Source organism: Oreochromis niloticus, linkage group LG7, assembly GCF_001858045.2.
Source record: "Oreochromis niloticus isolate F11D_XX linkage group LG7, O_niloticus_UMD_NMBU, whole genome shotgun sequence".
NCBI classification, from domain to species: Eukaryota; Metazoa; Chordata; class Actinopteri; order Cichliformes; family Cichlidae; genus Oreochromis; species Oreochromis niloticus.
In genome coordinates this window covers 59,985,772-60,008,353 of record NC_031972.2, presented here as the reverse complement: position 1 = coordinate 60,008,353, position 22,582 = coordinate 59,985,772, and the positions used below count along the sequence as shown (strand labels likewise).

General features: G+C 39.9%; 1 protein-coding gene across 1 annotated transcript in view; it reads left to right on the top strand.

Moving 5' to 3' along the window:
- LOC106097813 (titin) overlaps positions 1-22,582 on the top strand; it is a 64,980-nt gene that overhangs the window by 15,237 nt on the left and 27,161 nt on the right. The window contains exons 4-18 of the mRNA XM_025909482.1: positions 7,003-7,254; positions 9,717-9,971; positions 12,159-12,413; positions 13,584-13,841; positions 14,149-14,421; positions 14,706-14,975; positions 15,103-15,366; positions 15,912-16,169; positions 16,287-16,541; positions 16,996-17,262; positions 17,487-17,747; positions 17,838-18,089; positions 18,501-18,770; positions 19,471-19,731; positions 21,962-22,222. Of these exons, the coding sequence (XP_025765267.1) occupies positions 7,003-7,254; positions 9,717-9,971; positions 12,159-12,413; positions 13,584-13,841; positions 14,149-14,421; positions 14,706-14,975; positions 15,103-15,366; positions 15,912-16,169; positions 16,287-16,541; positions 16,996-17,262; positions 17,487-17,747; positions 17,838-18,089; positions 18,501-18,770; positions 19,471-19,731; positions 21,962-22,222 (3,912 nt within the window). The remainder of the gene's footprint in view (positions 1-7,002; positions 7,255-9,716; positions 9,972-12,158; positions 12,414-13,583; positions 13,842-14,148; positions 14,422-14,705; positions 14,976-15,102; positions 15,367-15,911; positions 16,170-16,286; positions 16,542-16,995; positions 17,263-17,486; positions 17,748-17,837; positions 18,090-18,500; positions 18,771-19,470; positions 19,732-21,961; positions 22,223-22,582) is intronic.

The following is a 22,582-nucleotide window of genomic DNA, read 5'->3' as shown; positions in this document are numbered from 1 at the left end:
AGATGTGATGACCAGGTTGCGGGTTGTGAGAAGTGATTGCTGCGGAGAGTGGATTCTAGTTCCTGATTTATACGTTCCGTCTGGCTATGGGTCTGGTGGTGAGAACCAGAACTGAGACTGATTCGAACTCAGAGTGCCGAACTGACAGATTTCCAAACCTCCGAGATAAACTGAGGACCATGATCTGAAACATTTTCTACCTGTATGCCAGTTGAAAAACACGATTGATCAGAAGTTTAGCAGTCTGAGGAGCAGAGGGTAATTTGTCTAGAGCAATAAAATGAGTTGACTTAGAAAACATGTCAATAATTGTGAGTATTACAGTGTTGTCTGAGTATGTGGGGAGACAAGTAACGAAGTCCAGTGATAAGTGTGACCAAGGTCTGTCAGGGGTGGCTAAGGATTGGAGAAATCCAGAAGGGTGCTGGTTCAGGTTTTTACTCGGGCCAGATTGAACAGGCCGCAACATATTCCCTTAACCAAACAAATTTTATTTGATCATTTTACCACTTTCGAATTCCATGCTATTGTTTTTAGCAGCCCTTCAGTTTTATCTGTCACAATTTATAGACCACCTAAAGACAGTGCTGCTTTTATCAAGGAATTCTCAGAATTTTTAACAAACATATGCTCAATATATAACATGATAATTTTAACCGGTGATTTTAACCTGCACATAGATAATCCTTCTGACTCTACATCAAAAGAATTTTTAAACATTCTTCACTGTATGGATTTTACCCAGCATGTCACGCAGCCGACTCACAACAGAGGACACACTCTGGATCTGGTCATCACCCATGGGCTGTCCACCAGTGTGTCCTCTGTTGTTGACTTGGCTGTCTCTGACCACTACTGTGCGTTTTTTAACATCACCATACGTGTGGTGGGTGATCTGTTTGATGGGAATGTTTGTATGTCTTTTGAGCAGGTCCAAAAGAAATATGGTATACATCAAATGGATTTTTTTGCATTTTTACAGGCTCGTCACCTAATTACGTCATGTCTTGATACTTTGCATAATACAATGCAACTAGGACCCATGGAAAATTTCTTCTTACACTTAAGTGCAGATAATAGTACTATAAGACAGTTTTACAATGCACTACAAGGTTATAATAAACACAATATTGGAAAACTGATTAGGAGCTGGGAGGGTGACCTCCAGTGTCAGTGTGATGATCATGCCTGGAGTGAGTGCATACAATCTGTGCATTCTTTATTTCTTAGTAACAGATTTAAAGAAATACATATATAATACATATGTAATATAAAATTTTACATAGACAGCATAGAACACCTATTTTTCTGAATAAAATTGATCCGAGCAGGTCTGCACAATGTATTAAATGTAAATCTGCGGCGGGGTCCTACGTGCACTGTCTTTGGACTTGCTCAAAAATCTCAAAATTCTGGCTCTGTGTAACGAAAGAACTAAAAGGGATATTTAAAAGCAGAATACAAAAAGATCCAGCTCAGTATTTATTGGGGCTGCCAATTTCGAACAAATTTCCAGATAAAAACAAACATATACTTCTATGTAAATTACTGTTTTTGGCAAGAAAATGTATTCTTTTTAATTGGCTTAATGAAAAACCACCAACAATAACTCAGTGGTATAAAGAAATTTTTAGAGTACTACCAATGGAAAGACTGAGTGCAAAATTAAGTGGCAATGATGATATTTTTTGGGATATATGGCGCCCGCTATTGGATTACTTACCTGATGATCTGAAGAAAACCATAGTGAGAGGGGCAGCCCCACTTCACTGGCGGGTTGAGTTTGTCAGGAGATATGTGTAAATGACTGATAGACCGAATTATATATACTCTATCAGTTTCCCGTTTACATGTCTCAGACTGCTTATTGTGGGGTTTTTTTGTTGTTGTTGTTTTTTTGTTTGTTTGTTTGTTTGTTTTGTTTTTTTCTTCTTTTTTTTATTTTTTATTTTTGTTGTTGTTCTTCTGTTTTGTATAAAGGGAAAAATAAAAAAAAATAAAAAAAAAACATCACTGGTTTTATTCAGCGGGAGACCTCGGTGCGAACTGTGAGGAGGCGCTATCTAACCTCTGAAGTGGCTGCAAATTTTACCAGGGTTTTAGACGAATGCCCCCCTGTGATTTTATTTTTAATCATTTTAACAGCAAACTGAAGAAAAGCCTTGACTCCGTTGCTCCACTCACCGCCAAAAAGATTAACGTAAAACGTGTATCACCCTGGAGAAACGAAGAAGACAAAAAACTCAAAAGAAATTGCAGGGCAGCAGAAAGGAGATGAAGGAAAAATAAAAATGAAATTAACTATCAAATACTTTGCGATCAACTTAAAATGTACAATAATACACTAAGGAATTCAAGAAATTCATACTTCGCCAAAATAATCAGTAATAACAAAAATAATCCCAAGGTCCTCTTCTCCACCATAGATCATTTATTTAACCCTGATTTTAACAGCTCCCAAAGAACCCCACAGACTCGCTCTGTGAGCAGTTTGCAGACCACTTCAGGGGAAAAATCAACACCATCAGATGTGATATTTTATCTTCTCATGATATGATTTTAAACACATCTGAGGGCTCGATTGTACCTGAGGAGACGCTGGACAGCTTTGTCCTGGTTAATGCTGAGAACCTTAAGAAGGTTTTGTCCACTGTGAGACCCACCACATGTCTTTTAGATCCAATCCCCTCTTCACTTTTTAAAACACTTTATGGACTTTTTGAAGCGGAGCTTTTATACATGATGAATTGCTCTCTTCAGTCGGGTGTCTTCCCTGCTGCCTTTAAAACGGCGGTGGTGAGGCCCCTTCTGAAGAAGAGCAATTTGGATTGTAATGATTTTAATAATTACAGACCTGTATCCAACTTACCATTTTTAAGTAAAATTTTAGAAAAACTTGTTTTTACTCAGATTAATGATTTTTTTGAATGATAAACAGATCCTAGAGATATTTCAGTCTGGATTTAGGGTGAACCACAGCACAGAGACCGCTCTCTTAAAGGTTTTAAATGATCTTAGATGTAACTGGGACGCCCAAAAGCTCTCAGTCCTGGTGCTACTGGATCTAAGCGCAGCCTTCGATACAGTAGACCACGCTATTCTTTTAAACAGACTGAAACACATGGTGGGCCTCTCTGGTGCTGTACACAACTGGTTCACTTCCTATCTCTCAGACAGAACTTTTATGGTGTGTATGGATACATGCTCCTCTAAGATCCATAAAATGACATGTGCCCCAAGGGTCAGTTTTAGGCCCTGTACTTTTTAATTTGTATATGCTCCCTCTTGGTGGCGTCATCAGGAGGCATGGAGTGAACTTCCACAGTTACACTGATGACACTCAGCTGTACATCTCCGTGTCTCCTGATGACACCAGACCAATGGATGCCCTTTTTAACTGTATTTTAGATATAAAATCTTGGATGGCAGAAAACTTTTTACAGCTTAACCAGGACAAAACTGAAGTTTTAATCATCGGTCCTGAGGCACAGAGAGAGAAACTCTTGTCTAAATTACAGGCATTTTCACTATGCCCTTCACTACAAGTGAAAAACCTGGGTGTTATTTTTGACTCTGAGCTTGGTTTTATCCCACATATTAAACATGTAACCAAAATTGGATTTTATCATCTAAAACATATAGCCAGAGTCCGCCCTATTCTCTCTCGGGCCAACACGGAGATATTGATGCATGCTTTTATTACCAGTCGCATTGATTACTGTAATGCCCTGTTCTCTGGTCTCCCCAAAAAGAATATTTCACCTTTACAACTTTTACAAAACTCTGCGGCTCGTGTGCTGACGAAGACATGAGGGCGGGCCCACATTACACCGGTTTTAGAATCGCTGGATTGGCTCCCCGTGTGTTTCAGGATCGATTTTAAAGTTCTTTTATTGGTTTTTAAATGTCATAATGGTCTTGGGCCTTCTTGTCTCTCAGATTTGCTTTTACCATATGAACCCTCGCGGACCCTGAGGTCCTCTGGTACTGGCCTTTTGATTGCTCCTAAAGTCAGGACACATACTCACGGAGAGGCAGCTTTTCAGTGGTATGGTCCTCGTCTGTGGAACAGCCTGCCGGAGGAGCTCAGGGCCGCAGAGAACGTACATGTTTTTAAGAACAGGCTCAAGACCCACCTTTTTAATTTAGCTTTTACCTAATGTTTATTTATTTTATGCTTATTTATTCTATCCGGTTATTCTATTTATATTATTAATTCAGGTTTTACCTAATATTTATTGATTTTATTCTTATTCATTTTTTATCTTCTTACGCTATTTATATTTATATTGTATCCCATTCTTATTTATTTTATCTTTTAATTGTGTATATTTTCTTATTGGTTCATATCTCCAGTGTTTCCTCGGAGGGGGCTCTCTGCACCGGGGCTGTGATCGACCGTGGCTGCTGGGGCTCTGTGGATCCTCTCAGCCTGGCTGGGGGGCTTCTTTGCCTCCCTCCTGCTGTGTGCCCAGCCTGGAGGCTGCGATCTGTGACCGGCTCCCGGTGCAGACGACTCCCTGTGATAGTGTTTCCTCACCTGGCTCATGTGTGCCCAGCCCAATTTTACTCTTTAAGTGTGTGTGTGTGTGTGTGTGTGTGTGTGTGTGTGTGTGTGCTACATTCCTGTATGAAAAGTGCTTTATAAATAAAGATTGATTGATTGATTGATTGATTACATCCCTTTTTAGAGATTCCCACCAAAAGTGTGGTTTGAGAAAAGAAACGGCCCTTCCCATACCAGGTGACAAGAGAATTTGGCACTATGGATCTAATTGAGTATAGAGGCATGAGTGGATGGTGGCAGGTACTGCCCATCATGGGTGTGGGCACGGCACCCACTCCAGAGTCCAATGCATCCACTTCCACAATAAAGAGTTTAGTAGTATTTCTGTGTTGTTGGTCGAGCGAGTGGTCGATTTCGTGACCGTTTGGATCTTGGCAGCATCCGTCTTCACCTGTCCTCGTGCCAAAATATAGCCCAAAAACGTAACAAATGGGGAGTGAAACTGACATTTTCTGGCCTTGACATACAGGCTCAGGTAGACGTTGCAGGACGGATCAGACATGTATCTTCCTCCCTGGACTTGGAAAAAAACTTAAATGCCAAACAAACACAATAATAATAGAATAGAAAATCCCTTAATATGTCGTTCACTAGAGCCTAAAAGACAGTGGGGGTGTTAGTGAGGCCGAATGGCTTAACTAAATAATCAGAGTAACATAATGGGGTGCTGAAAGGGGTTTTCCACTCATCCCCTTCTTGAATGCGGACGAGAAGATTTGCATTACCTAAGTCGAGTTTAGTGAATACAGTGTCTCCATGGATATGTTCAAAAGCTGAATTGATGAGTAGCAGAGGGTACTTATTTTTAACCTCCTAGGACCTGGTGTCCACATATGTGGACATCACATTGTGGGTTGTCTAGACCAAAATACTACATTTTGCTCTACAAGGGCCTGATATCCACTTACGAGGACATTATACTGCCACTGTTCTATTGAAATGTTAAACACATATCCTCATATGTGGATCTCATTTGTCTGAGAAACAAAAATTAGGTCCAAAAAAAAAAAAAAATCAGGTAATTCTTTGTTTTTACATTCATCAGGTGCCAATCAGCCCAAATATCAAAAAGAAATTTAAAATGCATACCATGGAAGAGTTCGGGTCTTAGGAAGTTGATGGTTGTTCAAACCTCAGAAATCTATACAGGCACAGAGGGTCCCATCTTTCTTAGAAACAAAAGTAACCCTTCACCTATCAAAGAAGAAAGAGGACGGACAGATGATTCTGGCTGCTAGAGACTCACATATGTACTTTTCCATGGCCTCCCTTTCTGGCCGAGATAGATTATAAAGCCTAAAAAGGTATAAGGCTTTGTCCTTACTGAATACCTCTTGGAGGTTGTGATATTTAGTGGGAACAACGGAAAGATCAGGTGGAGAAGGCGTGGTGACGGAGGAGTTCAGGTTACCGGTGGGAAGTGCTGGGGTAAAGTAATTTGCCAGACAGAAAAGGCAACAACTAGAAATCTTATGGCTGGACCAGTCTATGTGAGTGGTGTGTCTTTAACCAAGGTTAGCCGAGAAACAGAGGCGTGTCTTAGGAGTTGAATGTGAAAAAGATGAGTGTCCCGATGGTTGCCAGATGTAACTAGACAAACAGGTACAGTTCCATGAGTAATTAGGTTCTGAACCTGATTGTTCAGAGTGGTAGCCGTGATAGGCAGGATTAGTGGAACAAGTGGGATGCGTAATTGGTTCGCAAGTTCCAAGTCTATGAGATTTTGTTCTTCCCCTGAAACTATGGGAGCATGAAGTGAATGAGGGGTCTGATGGTTACTGGAAGCAACAGCTGGGGTTTGGAAGAGGTTATGGATTCGCCCACCCATATTACCGAACTAACTGGCGAGGGGAGCCTTTTGGATAAAATTGTTGGACGCTCCACAATAAAGGTATTCCTAACAGTGAAAACATCTCTCCCTCTCCTTGTGAAACAAACAAGAGTGACCAATTTGCATTGGTTAAGATTGTGGTTCTGTCGCAGAGGAAGAGGGAGGGGGGCGTGGAAATGCGAAATCGGAGAAGAGCGTAAGAATGTGTGATAGGACTTGTAGTTTTTTTGGCCTCTCTCTCTCCCTCAGGGGGTTGTCTATCCTTAAGGAGAGGAAAACCAGATCCTCAAAAGAGGAGGGCTCATCACGTGAGGCCAATCGATCCTTCCTCTGAGCATTTAAAGCTTGGAGAAAAACTCCCTGGAGGGCATGATCGGATCAGCCGGATTCGGCGGCCGCAATGCGAAAATCTATCACAAATTCTGCAATGCCGTGCATTCATTGACGCAAATTTAGCAGTTTCTTAGCTGCGTTGCCCTCTTTGTTAATCTACAAGGATGATTTCTTTAGTCACCATTTTCTAAGTCAAGTGTAAAATTATCAAGAAAGTCATTTCAGAGTGTGACTAGTTAAACATATGCTCTTTTTTTTGTTCTATTTACAGAACCTGCTGTGGTCAAGGATCTTACTGTCACCAATGTCACAACAACATCTGTGTCTTTGAGTTGGACTAAACCAGATGGGGGTGTTGACTGGTACATAATCCGGTGGAATGGGACACAACAGGTCTCCAATCGCACAAATGAAACTTCCTTTACTATTCAAGGCTTAACCCCTGGCACCCAGTACAACATTACAGTGGCTGCTGTAAACCAGTCAGATGAGGGAGATAACAGCTACATATCTACCTTCACAAGTAGGTCCTTGCTCTTTATTGTATTAGTGAGATATTTCCAAGATTCAATTTGGATGATTATACACGTTTTGTCATTCATGGTCCAAACTGTTTACACTTATATGAAGTTTTAAATGCACTTTAGAACAACACGCAGCAACACTACACATGAGCGGGAGGAGGGAGGTATGGGGGTCTTCACACACCCCGTTCTCTACTAGCCATCGGGGCGGGGGGCTGGGAGGAGGTGTTGGCCGTCCGATTGTCCTCCCTGCTGCTGCGGAGCCTGGGGCGGTCTGCTTGCCTCCACCCCGGGGGAAAGGGTCACATATCTTGGGTCTGGGTGCCGTTTCCCCCTCTGGGGGCGAGGGTACCTGGACCCGGGGCATAGAGTATGTTTGGGGAGTATGATTGTGTGTACATGTCTATGTATGTCTGTCCCTACGTTGGGTGAGTGCTGAGTGTTTGTATATGTGTGCATGAGGGTGGGAAAGCATGTTTATGTCTGTGTGTGCCTGTTTGTCTGTGTCTATATGTCACGGATGCCCCTCCGGTGGTCCTCCTTGGGCTCTCGCACTCTGGGGCCTCTGGATGTCTGGAGCCTGGATCTCCTCCATGCCTGCTTCATGCCCTGGGGGATGGGGCTATGGGCCTCCACACCCTCTAGCAGACCGTTACATGGGGAAACCTTTTGTATACAAGCGCGTTGATCCACACAGGTGTACACACGGGTGTTCACTGTTCGTAGACAAACTACACCTTTCTTAGCTGCTACTTCAAAGCACATTGTGCGCTGTCTGTCCTGTGTGCTGCACAACAACTTTCAATATTTAGTATTTACTGCTGTTCACACTTAGCTAGATTAACGTGATGGTGTTGTGTTTAGTATGTTGCTTTGGTTTTTTTTTTGCTTGTCTTCTCCTTTTTCTCTCAACAGGTGATCCAGGAGATTTTTTTTTTCTTTCTCTTTGTCTTTGTAAGTGCCCTTTCTCACTGTCCCTTTTCCCTTCTGTTTTTCTTTTCCTTCCTCTCTTTCTTTCTCCCTTTCCTATCCCCCAGTCATGTCTGTCCCATCTGTAACAACTGAAAATAAAATAAATAAAAATAACTAAGTTTGATCAAATAGACCAATACGGCAATGCCATGATGATCCATTTGGCAAAATAAATCCATTTGGTATCCTTGTTGGTCTTCAGACAACAATTCTGACGGCTAAAGAACCAAATGGGACAGGCAAAAAAAAAAAAAAAAAGAAAATCAGGAGAAATTTGGGAGAATGGTGGCTCCAGGAGATTTTCGGGAGGGGAACTGAAATTTGGGATTTTCCTGGAAAAATCAGGAAGGTTGGCATGTATGGACATATTGTTCATACAGTGAATCAGTTCTGTGAGGACACTTTTTAAATAAAAAAGTTCCATGATAGCAAATGAAACAGTATTATTGCATGTCCAGATAAGAATATTTCTAGTGAAATGAGGGTCACATATATGTCAGCTGTGTGTCCTTATGTGCAGTTTTGTTAATGTCACGTGTGGCTGTGGCAGGCTGGACGTGGACCCAAATGAAGACACTCGTGCACGAAAAAATAAACTTAGAACGGCAGCTTTATTCGCTTCATAACATAAACTCACAGAAAACGAGAAGTGAAAGTTACCAAGCCATATTTTAGTTTTTAAGGCAGACTAATTTGTTTGGGCGGATTTGAATGTTTTTTTTGTTTTGTTTTGTTTTATTTTACATTTTGGTCCACACTCCACACCAGTTGGTGGCGGTAATGCACCTTTTGTTGTTTGCCAACCGCGAATAAACAATATAAAGAAGAATGTGCAGCTAATGCAGACTTCAAAAGGGGACAGGGCTGACAGGGTAGACAGATGACTAAACAAAGAACAAAACCTAAGAACATGGAATCACCAAGACACAGACTAGACACTGACTGAGGAGACACAGGGAACATGGAACACAGAAGGAGCACAGAACAGAAACCAAGAGACTAGAACCTAAATAGCAATGAAATCAAAGACTGTATAATAAGCCAAAACACAAAGCTCTTGCTATTGCTTTGCAATAGTGTCCTCATGGCTGGATTCATATTACTGCTTCATTTTTTTAAATAATTATTTTTCTTAATTTGTTGACTGTTTATTAAAAGTTCCTTTGTCTGTCTCAAAAAAGAATAATGATTATAAAGATGCCAAAATCTTTGATTCTACAAGTGATCATATTTCTTGAATCAACTGGCTGATTGTGATTGTTATTACCTTTACTCACATATCCTCTCACGTTGCAATTAAATCAGTTCTCTTGATTCTTATGTGTTGCAGTCAGGACTTGTCTTTGTTGGCCTAACAACCTTTTACTTTGTTGATCTACAAGGATGATTTCTTTAGTCACTGTTTTCTAAGTCAAATGTAAAATTATCAGGAAAGTCCTTCCAGAGTTTGACTAATTATATGTATGCGCTTTTTTCATTCTATTTACAGAACCTGCTGTGGTCAAGAACCTTACTTTCACCAATGTCACAACAACATCTGTGACTATAAATTGGACTAAACCAGATGGGGGTGTTGACTGGTACATAATCCGGTGGAATGGGACACAACAGGTCTCCAATCGCACAAATGAAACTTTCTTTACTATTCCAGGCTTAACCCCTGGCACCCAGTACAGCATTACAGTGGCTGCTGCTGTAAACCAGTCAATTGAGGGCGATAACAGCTATACATCTACCTTCACAAGTAGGTCCTTGTTGTGTATTGTATTAGTGAGATATTTACAAGATTCAAGTTGGATGATTATACCTGTTTTGTACTTCATGGTCCAAACTGTTTACACATGTATTAAGTTTTAAGGAGTATCTGATACATATGTAGAATTCAAGTCAAATCACATTTCTTCATCCAGTTAAGATTACATTGTTCCTTTTAACAATTTCAATTCAAACAGACCCTGATCATTCTGATCATATCTGATCATTTGAAGGTTTGAGAAAAACTGACTGGAGGGCATGATTGGGCCAGCTGGATTCTCTGGCTGCGGAGTAAAAATCTACTATAAATTCTGCAACACTGCGCTTTTTATGACAGTTTGTAGCGGTTTCTTAGCTTCACTGTCATCAGAGGTGGTGTGAGAGAAAGTATTTTTCAATTTCCAAAGAAAGTCATCATACGTGCAGGATGAGATCAGGTGAGATTACCATAGAGGACAAGGGAACTGAGCATAGGAATTTCTGAGAAAGACTGAGGTGAGCGCTTACTTGCAGGTGAGGTAGTTTCAGGCACGGGGGAAGTGAGCCGAGTGAGCGGCAGTCTGATGAGCGTCTCTACTTTCTACAACCTGAGGTTGTGGTTAGCTCCAGAAGAGGCAGTGGACAGGAGGACAAGCAGGCTAGACAATGAATGTCCAAATAGCTGACGGACTGGTGATGTAGAGATGGCCACGCCGGGTTTAAATGCAGTCTGGCTAATGACTGCTGATAGGAGACAGGTGAGTGGAAGGGGCCATGACTCCAATCCAGGGCGGATCCAGGAAAAACACAGCAGACAGAGGAACAACACCAGCTGCTCACTCAGACCATGGCGTATTGTTCATACAGTAAATCGGTTCTGTGAGGGCACTGTGTAGATAAAAGACTTCCATGATAGCAAATATCATGAAATGAAACTGTATTATTTAATGTCCAGATAAGAATAAAACTTTAACTGAAATGAGGGTCACATATGTCAGCTGTGTGTCCTTATGTGCAGTTCTGTTAATGTCACGTGTAGCTGTGGCAGACAAGAAGTATCCAAATGCAGACACTCGTGCATGGAAAATAAACTTAGAACAGCAGCTTTATTTGCTGGAAAAAATCCTTCATAAAATAAACTCAGAAAAACAAACCAAAACCTTGAGTGCAAAACTAAGAACAAAATACTGGGAACTAGAAGCGCAAGATTAAAACTGAAACCAGACACATGGAGAGACTTACACGACATGAGGAGGTATAAGATGAGAAAAGTCAAAGGAACACACAGGGCTTAAATACACAAGGGAGTAATGAATGAATGGGAAACAGGAAGGAAACACAGCTGGGACTAATTAGACATAATGAGACAAGTTGAAGCAAAACTAGATATGCTGCACACAGGACAAGGATTATAAAAAATAAAACAGGAAACACAGGACAGGTGTGGACAACGCAGACTTCAAAAGGGGACACAGCTGACAGGGTAGACAGATGACTAAACAAAGATACAGAGCAAAACCTAAGAACCTGTAATCACAAAGACACAGACTAGACACTGAGTGAGGAGACACAGGGAACATGGAACACAGAGCACAGAAGGAGCACAGAACAGAAACGAAGAGACTAGAACCTAAATAGCAATGAAATCAAAGACTATATAATAAGCCAAAATACAAAACACTGGCTCACCGACCCAGGACCGTGACAAGTTAGACTGACTTGCCTTTTGGGCATCAGCTACAGTCTTGAATTTGGACTGTGTTCCAACCCTAGTCCTTTGTGTGGGTTTGCTCTTTGCATGCATCTGTTTTGTTGCAGCAGTTTCCTGGGTGGAGAGTCAGAAAATGGCCAGAAGTGGACTATTTAAAACAACCTGTGTTTTAGGCTTTGGCTGGTCTCTGCTCTTACTTTTGCTCTGCATGGTGAAAATCTTTGGTTCTACAAGTGATCGTTGGCTGATTGTGATTGTTATTACCTTTACTCACGATCCTCTCACGTTGCACTTGAATCAGTTCTCTTGATTCTTATGTGTCGCAGTCAGGACTTGTCTTTGTTGGCCTAACAATTCTTTTACTTTGTTGATCTACAAGGATGATTTCTTTAGTCACCATTTTCTAAGTTAAATATAAAATTATCAAGAAAGTCCTTCCAGAGTTTGACTAGTTACATGTATGCGCTTTTTTCATTCTATTTACAGAACCTGCTGTGGTCAAGAACCTTACTTTCACTGGTTTCACAACAACATCTGTGTCTATAAGTTGGACTAAACCTGATGGGGGTGTCGACTGGTACATAATCCGGTGGACCGGGGGACAACAGGTCTCCAATCGCACAAATGAAACTTCCTTTACTATTCAAGGCTTAACCCCTGGCACCCAGTACAACATTACAGTGGCTGCTGCTGTAAACCAGTCAATTGAGGGCGATAACAGCTATACATCTACCTTCACAAGTAGGTCCTTGTTGTGTATTATATTAGTGAGATATTACCAAGATTCAATTTGGATGAGTTTGGCTACATCGTCCACAAACCAGAATCAGAATACTTTTTTAATCCCTAAGGAAATTATGTATGACGAGGTTTTGGTGAAGCTTTGCAGTGCCTTTATTCTTTCACACATAGTGTTGTGCTTATAGTTTTATCTCTAAAAGGACAATGTTTTTGAACTTTTACACACACACACACACACACCCACACACACATATATATAGACATTTGTTGCAATAAACGTTATAAAAAATAAAGAAGACTGAACAATACAAAGGATGAGACCTACACCTCTTATCCTTCAAAAAATGTACACATCCTTGGTGTTCACAGTTCTATTGCAGTCAGCTTCACAGTGGAAAGTACAGAAAGCCATACTAGAGCATCTTAAAAGTTTAAAGAAGCTGTTTCTGAAGTCAAATCATCCTAAACAAAATAAAAATTAATCATGATATCTAAAGACAGAAAAACTTGCCGGAGCCAAGAAAACTAGAGGAAGATGTACAGTTTTTAGAAAAGCTAAAGAATTTAATTTACTACATTTTCTAGCTCATTTCACCTTTTTGCATCCCTATAAAGCTTTTTTCCAAGGTCTTTTGAGTGTTGCGACCAAGGCATGGTTCACATATAATGGTGTTTCTCATACCCTTAAAAGAAACAAGTAGCTCCAATTATGATTTGGAGAAGTAATTAACACACAGGTTATTTTTTTACCATGGCCTGTAGGTGAACAATCATTGTATTGATAATACAAGTACTGATTTTTAGTCAGATTGTCTTTATCTAATTTTGTGACTTAAATGAAGGTGAAGCTTTAACAGGAAGTTAAGTAGCCGCTTGTGTCGTTACTTTTAAACTGCACTAAATAATGAAACAAGTAAAATCAATCAACTATTTCTTTAAATGTTTATGTGAACCTATTCAAATTAAAGCTCAGACTCTTCACCTTATGCCCTGTTCATAATTTCGAGTAGTGAAGGAAAATCAAATATATTTACAGTATAGCTGTCCAAAAATGTCTAGTGGTTACTGTATATGCAGACAAAAACTTGTCATATTTTGCGTAATATGTTTTTGTTTTTAATAACGCATTTGTTGTGTTATTAAAATGCCATTTACATCTTTATTCTACAGGGCCTGAAAATCCTGGGACCATTAGTGTTACACAAGGAACCAACACCTTAAGCATCAGCTGGATTTTGCCTCGAGGAAACATTAGTTATTATCAGGTCAATATATCCAATGAAAACTTAGTATTTACAAACTCCAGTCAAACAGTGGCCACAACAACCAGTTTTACTTATTTAAAACCCGGGAGGCTCTATAATATCACAGTGACTGCTTTTGCTGGAAACTTCTGGAATACATCTGACCAGGTGTCATTTGCCACTGGTAAGCCCAACAACCTAATCTCTTTTCTTTATCGCCATGTTTTGTAAGACCCTGAGAACAACTGTGGATACCATTAAAACCCTTTAAACATGAATTGCTGTTTTTAAATGTGTTATGCAGAAACACCTAAACAGTTAAAAACAACAACTACAAAAAACCCATCACATGTGTCTGTAGATAAAGGGTGGCACCCTACCTGGAAACATAGGAGTAGACTTAATTTATTATATTTTAGTGGGACTGATATGTTTTGTACTTCTTTAAATTAGCAAAATGAATATAAGGCGATGTTATTTGTAACCTTTAGTTCCCAAACCTCCTGGGTCCATCATCTTCAGTAGCCGGAGCAACTCCTCACTCCAGCTGCAGTGGGCAACACCTGATGAGATGATCGGAGCTCCAGACATCATATACAGTATCACCTATCAGGCTGTGGGTGGTCCCAGTCAAAACACAACTTCCACACAAAATAACACTTTGCTTTCACTCCTTGACTCTGGAACCAACTACACTGTAACAGTAAAAACTATTGGACCTGGAAATTTAAGCAGCACGGTTGTTCAGAATTCTTCTTTTACCTGTAAGTAAAACAAAAAGAAAAACAAAGCCATCAGACTGTCTGTTTTTAATGCATGATTTTATTGGCTAGCACCTAAGAACACACTATTTATCAACATATAATATCAGTGTTAGTGTTGGACAGTTTATTGTTAAGTTATAGACAGGAAATATGGTGTGAAGAGTTTGGTATGACATGCAACATGGGTCCTTGTTTCCTATCAAATCAGGGATATTGATGTTATGAGTGACACTCATTTAACTTCTGCTGTTTAACATTGTTTCCCAATTTGTCATCTTTTTTAGTGCCAAACCCTGTGAGGAATCTAATAGTCAGCCCTGAATCTACTACTTCACTAAATGTGAACTGGTTAAACCCACTGGAGGTCAAATCGTATTACAGATACTTAGTTGACACTTACAATGACACAGGAGGACTTATTTACTCAACAAATATCACCAATAACAGCACTTCTGTACCGAATCTAAACCCAGGAACTAACTACAGTGTCACAGTCAGAACAAAAGCTGCAGAAGGAAGTGAATCTACGGTGGAAAAGGCATTCAATTACACAAGTAAGAACTAATATATAAACTCAGTCAAACTGTTGACGTATCAGTGCTGTTTGGTCTGTGTTTTGTTACTTGAATACTTCAAAAAATTAAAAATGCTCCTTTTTATTGTGAACCTTGATTTCTACAGTGCCCAAACCAGTGGCCAACCTCACAGTGGAGACTGTGACCATGACCTCCATCATGTTGACGTGGTCCAGACAAAATGATTACAAGCCTTCCTACTCCTACCTGGTCATAGCAAGACAGAATGGCAGCGAGATAAAGAATGATTCGACAAAGAATGAGACCTACACCTTGTATAATCTGACCCCTGGAGAGCTGTACACATTTTCTGTGTTCACAGTTATAGCAGGGGTCAAATTCACAGAGGAAAATGCACAGAGTTACACAAGTATGTCTTACAAATCTCTGAAATGTGCTTCCAAGTTAAGTCTTCCTCATCCATCTTGCAGTTTATAGTGATCTCCAACAGACTGTCAGAGCTTGGTTATGTGTGATGATCACTTTGATATTGTATTTTTTAGATGTGTAACATTTTTTTTTCTTAAAGGGGAATTGATAGGAGAAAAGAGACAGAGAAAAATGGCCAAATTCCAGGCACCGCAGGCAGATATAAAAGCTTCAGAAAAACTGAAGCCTACAATTTTCATAAAAAATTGTCCTCCCTGTTTAACAGTCGGTAGCTGTTAGCTCGATACCTTTGCTCTTTAGTTTCTAACCTTTCTCTGAAAATTCTCAACACCAAGCCAAAATATAACCCTGATTACATTATCAGGGTTTTTACTGATGTCATATAAACTTCTAAAAGAAAATCTTTAAAAATGTTTTTGGTCATAATACAAGTAAATTTGATTGACATTTTCTTTTTGTTACTACTCAGCCTCTAATAATCCAATACTAATGTTACATTTAATTTGAATCTTCTTTTTTTTCCAGTACCTGAAGCAGTCTCAAACATTACAGCCGTAGGAACCACAACTAGCCTTTCAGTGAGCTGGACACTGGTGACAGGGAAGGTCTTCAGTTACAGTGTTGTGCTAAATAGTGCTGGACAGTTAGTGAACAGGACGGTAAACAATCAAACTACAAACACAGTCTTTGGGGGCTTGACACCAGGAGTAATTTACTGTGTGCAGTTGATCACCAAAAGTGGACCTTATGAGAATAACAGTTCACTTGTCTGCAACGCAACTTGTGAGTTTCATTGACAATCTGACTTCTACCTCAAGTTTTAAGTGTTTTATAAATTCATATATTGTTTAAATTAATCAAAATAATCAATCAAATAATCAAATCCTTCTCCTTCTTCAGTTCCCAACCCTCCTGGCTCCATCACAGTGCAATCTCAGACGGTTAATTCCATCAACTTCACCTGGGCCCTTCCACAGAACATGAGCCAAAAGCAATACAACTTTAGTGTCACCACCACTAACAACACCTTTGTGAAAGAAGACAACTGGTTCCTGCTGGGGAACCTCACATCTGGAAGCCCCTACAATATCTCTGTTGTTACTGTGGGTGTGATGGGATATAACAGTGCATCAGTGACAACAGTAAACTATACCAGTGAGTAGACATACAGCTGATGAGATTGCAGTTGTTACAGTGGAGATTCCTGATTTTTTTTGTTTGTTTTTTTTATTTTTTATTGAGTTTATCCTTTGTCTTTCAATCTGACAGAGTTTATTTTGACTGGTGTACTTTACATTTGTTTTTGTTTGTTTTGTTTTTTTTTCAATGTAACAACAAAATGTCACCCAGACATATTTTAAAATGTCTGGAATCAACTGTCTGTGTACGAACATGATAATATTTTGAAAAGACAAATATTATACACTCTTTACAAGTACTAAGTTAATTCAGAAGCATCAAGTGACATGCTGAGTACATAGATGTAATGCAGGTGTCCTTTTTCCAAAATAGTAGCATTGTTAATACTATTTATCGTATTTCTTTTTCCTCTGAGTGTGAGGAACATGTAGCAGCAATCACAGGTTTTTCATCTGTCTCATTTTCTCAGGACCATTTCCTGTATCCAATCTGACTCAGACAGAAATAACTACAAATGCAGTGACCTTGGTGTGGACACAGCAGGAGAGCAAATTAAGCTACTCTTATTGGGTGCAGGTCACCAACAAGTCCAATGTTACTGTAAACGAATTAAATGTGAAAATAACAAATGCAACAATCATAAATCTTCGTTCTGGGAGCAACTTCAACTTCACTGTCACTACACTAACAGCAGATGGCACTCAGGCAGATCCTGTGACAGTGTCTTACTTCACACGTATGTACAGTATATGTTGTCAGAATTTCTGCTTCTCCTGGAAATCCCTGATACTAAACTCAAACTAAATCAGTAAAAACAACCAAAGTCAGCAACCATCAAAAGCTGAGCTTGGGTAGTTTATCATTATTCCAGTGAAAGAGAGCTGTTACAAGAAAAGTGCTGTTCATGTGCCTATAATACTGCTGTTGTTATAATAATAATAATTCCTCCTGTGTTTGTAGGGCCATATGATATTACTGAGTTGAAGGCTGAAACCATAAACACAACTGCTATAAATCTGAATTGGACGAAGCCAGCTGAGTACAGGGATGACTATAAATATCGAGTTGCTACATCAGGCTGTGCCTACAAAAACGACACTCTGGGACAAGAAACCATACAGATCTCAGGCCTCAACCCTGGGACCAACTGTACCTTCTGTGTTTCTGTCATGGCAGCAAATGGCATTGAAGGACAAACAGTCTGCACCTCTCAGTACACCAGTACGACTCTCAGCTGCTATTTCAAGTTTTCTTTGTCAGACTATCATTGCTGACATGTTTTAATCCTTTGTTCTCTCATCACACCGACAGAGCCCGAGACAGTACAGCCCACTATCTCAGGTCATTCGAATAGTTCCATCACCGTGACATGGACGAAACCTAAAGGAAATGTGGAGCGTTACAGTTTGCAGCTAATACGTAATACAACTATTCAATCCCTGATCAATTTGACTGCACCGTACCAGTTTGAAAACCTGTCAGCTGGACGGGAGTACAGCGTCATGTTAACCACAATAAGTGGACCCTTCAATGCATCATCTGAACTTGTTACTAACGCCACTTGTGAGTAGAATACATTTCTTCAGTTTGAGTGCAGTCATATTATGGATGTTAACATTATTCTACCCTTCAGCAGGTTTTTCACAATTTAGCTGTTATTGAAAAAAAAATGTGTGTCCTCAAGTCATAAGAAGCATTGTAAAGTTTAATTTGATATTGCACTAACAAACTGTAAAACATAAAATTAATTACAACAGTGAGCAAACATGGTAATTGTAAACAGGACAAAATATTGTTTTGTTGTTATTTTAATTCCTATTATTTATTATATATGTAAGTAATATGAGTGACAATAGGCCATAGAGTGTAATATTCTCTATTTAAGTGTGCACATAATAGTGAATAATTAATTCATCTTTAAAATAATGTTACTTGACTTATATAAGATAACATGTTGCATCCCCCTTCCTCCAGTCCCTAACCCTCCTGGGCAGATTAAGAACCTGAGTAAAACAACAAGTTCCATTGAAACTCAATGGACAGAGGCGCCTCTGATGACTGGTGCAAAATTCTACTACCTGCTGACTTACACATCATCCCAGCAATCCAACAATATAAATACCACAAACACCAGCTGGAACTTCTCTTCCCTGTCTTCTGGGACTTCCTACAACATTTCTGTGACAACTGTGGGAGAATTGGGATTTCAGAGTGAGACGGTTTACATCTACATGGTCACAACAAGTAAGGCTTTCATTTCTGTAAAGAAGTATTGTTGAAGTCTAGGCAGTTTCCTCCTTTTTTAAGTCTTTTAAATTTAAAATAACTTTTGATATTCAAATGATTTGTTTTTTAATCAACAAGTTTAAAGAATCAACTGATTCTTTAATAGTGCTTTTCTACTCTCCCAGTGTGCCACTAAATACAACATGTCACATTCACTTCATTTACCAAGTAACATTCAAACTCCAATAGAGAAACTTGGGGTCAACAACTTGCCCAAGACTAGGGGGAGCCAAGGATTGAACCACCAACCTTCCAATCAGTAGATGACCTGCTCTACCTCCTGAGCTCCAGTCACTATGTGGCTGCTGTCAGTGTTACACATTTTACTGACATGTCCTTTCATACCCCTCTTCATTTACACTACTTTTTTCTTATTTGCCACAGCCACTCATCATTTTCTTTTCTAATGAAGCAATAAAATCAAAAGAAATATAATTTGTACATGAAGACTTCAGATGTGAAAAACACTTTATACATGAGTGACATGTTTTATTAGTCAACAGGCTCATTTTGATTGTTTCTTATTTTATTCAAATATCATCTCAGGTCTTCTTTAATTCAGTCCTCTTGATTCTTACCTGTTGCAGTCACTACTTATTTGGTTGGCTCAACATTTCTTTTGTGTTCTTGTTCATCCTCATGTACTCTCCACTCATAGAGCCTGAAGTAGTCACGAGTCTCTCTGCTGCTAATATTACAACATCATCTATCTTTGTGAGCTGGACTAAACCAGTGGGAAACAGCTCCTTCTATAAAGTACAGTGGACAGGTGGAGGAAGGAACTTCTCTGTAAATGTCTATGAGACGTCGTATAATATTGCTAACCTGACTGCTGGTGTCCAGTATGAAATAACTGTCACTGCAGTGGCTGGTGATGGTTATACTGAAGGACAGAGTGCTACTGTCACCAAGTACACAAGTAAGTGAGCATTTAAATGTTTTTCATACCGTAAATTAGTGACTGTCTGCTGAGGATACCTGGTAAAATAAGGAGTCTTCTATCCTCATAAGATAAGTGAAATTCAAAGGAAAGTAGAAGTAGTAATCCAGATGTAGAAGAAGAAGCCCTTTGAAGTGAGAAGGTTGGATCTCTCACCGATGTGTTCTCATATGAGAGTTGTAGTTGTGCTCACTCTGTGTTTGAGTAACAGCTCCAACAATGGTTTGCATTTCTTTTGTACGTCTAGTTTAGATCTTCCTCTGAACTTCCAGCTGCATGAAATGTTACAGGGTCAGCATGTTGCTGCTCGTGTGTTTTTACTGTAACTTTGAGACAGAGAAGACTTGAGCCGATTGTTTAATTGCAATGACTTCTCTCTTACAGAGCCTGAAGTAGACTTAGAGAGACTTAGAGCTTTTTATTGTCATTGTGCAGTTTCTTGCACAGCGAAATTGGGTAGCTGGACCACAAAGGTGGAGAAGTAAAAAAAAAAGAGAAAACAATATACAACGAGGGTAAAATAAAAATAAAGCAATATGTATGTATACATATATACATATATGTGAGTGAACTATATACATGCTGTATGCATAAGAAACATTGAAACAGAAGCATTGTGGGGCTGTATACAAGGGCATGTAATAAATAAATAAGGGTGGAGGGGCTATGGTCATTTAGGGAGGGGATGGTAATTCCACTGAGACCTAAATATTCCACAAGACCAAAGATATTGAACATGGACCAAAAATATTGCACAGAACATGGAAAGACTGAGATATTGCACATAGTTGATCAATAGCAGCGTCAGAGTGGATGTATTGGAGAAGTCTGTTCACACTCTTAGTTTGCATTAAGAGTTCTGACAGCCCACGGGAAGAAGCTGTTCTTTAGTCTGTTGGTTTTGCACCTGATGGATCTGAACCTTTTTCCAGAGTGCAGGATGTTGAAGAGGTGGTTGTTAGGGTGGAGGTGGTCCTAAATAATTGCTCTGGCTCTGGAGAGACCTCTTGAGCTGGCAATTAAGTCCAAGGAGGAGAGTGGACAGCCGATCACCCTCTCTGCAGTTCTGCTGACCCTCTGTAGTCTCTTCTTGTCAGCTGTTGTGCAACCAGCGTACCACACAGGGATGGCGTGCACCAGCACTCTCTCGATAGTGGCACGGTAGAAGGACACGAGGAGGTCAGTCTGCAGCCTGCTCCATCTCAAAACCCTCAAGAAATGGAGGCGCTGCTGGCCTTTCTCCACTAGGGCTGATGTGTTTGTGGACCAAGATAAGTCCTCAGATATGTGGGTGCCGAGGAACTTAAAGGAGGACACCCTCTCCACATAGTCACTATTTATGGATAGGGGAGGGGTGTCAGTTCTTGTTTTGCGGTAGTCCATGACCACTTCCTTTGTTTTCCTGGTGTTTAGGGTGAGGTTATTGTAGTTACACCATTCTGACAGTCGCTGGACCTCATCTCTGTAGGCGGTGTCATCATCGTTGGTGATGAGCCCCATCAGAGTGGTGTCGTCTGCAAATTTGAAGATGATGTTGCAGGGGTGCGTGGGGGTGCAGTCACTGGTGTAGATGGTGTATAGGAGTGGACACAGCACACATCCCTGTGGTGAGCCAGTGCTGAGTGACAGGGTGGATGATCTCTGGTTGCCAACCTTGGCTGTTTGTGAATGGTCTGTGAGGAAGTTTTTGATCCATGCACATGTGGAGGGGGAGAAGTTCAAGTTTACCAGAAAAGCACCAAAGTGGAGAGCATAGAGCCGCTGCGTTTGTGCGCCAAGAAGTCAGGTGACTCAGTGTTACTGCTTTCACAACGTCCTCTGTATCAGTGAAGTGGACTGAACCAGAGGGAAACAGCTCCTTCTATCTTGTAGAGTGGACAGATAGAACTTTAAATGAGAATCACAGCATGAATAACACATATATAATCATCAGTGCACTAACTGCTGGGGTGCAGTATACATTTAGAGTTAGTGCAGTGGCTGGTGATGAGCAAACTATGGGAACTGCAGAGTTAATTTCACTGTATACACGTAAGAAATGCAGCAAATCACTATCTGAATGAATTTGTAATCGGTGTTTTTCAAATGTTGTCCCTTAGGGGTTCTTTACTAAATTTGCAGCATATTTGATGGTGTCATTTTCTAAAGGCTAAAATACATTTTGCTCTCAATTTTGTTATTTTTGCGTTTGCCTCTCTGGAATTCACAGAACCCGAAAAAGTGAAGACGCTTACTGTCAGTGAAATCAGGACATCCTCTATATTTCTGAATTGGACTGACCCACAGGGTGAAAGGTCATTCTATAGAGTAGAGTGGACAGATGGAACAATAAAAAACAATAAGACTGTCACTGAAACTAAAGTAAATGTCACTGAGCTGACTCCTGGAGTGTGCTACACTTTCACTGTCACAGCAGTGGCTGGAGATAACAGAACAGAAAGTGACGTAGCAACACTTTCTAAATGCACAAGTAAGATGAAGAGTATGAAATCTGCTGGTGCAGGTGCTTGCACCCTGTACTGTGTCACTGTTTCATTTTTTATCTTTTAGTTTATTAGTTTTTTGTCTGTCGACTTTTGTTAATCATTTTTTGGCAGCTTCTTTTCTAATGAAGCAATAAAATCAAAAGAAATATAATTTGTACATGAAGACTTCAGATGTGAAAAACACTTTATACATGAGTGACATGTTTTATTAGTCAACAGGCTCATTTTGATTGTTTCTTATTTTATTCAAATATCATCTCAGGTCTTCTTTAATTCAGTCCTCTTGATTCTTACCTGTTGCAGTCACTACTTATTTGATTGGCTCAACATTTCTTTTGTGTTCT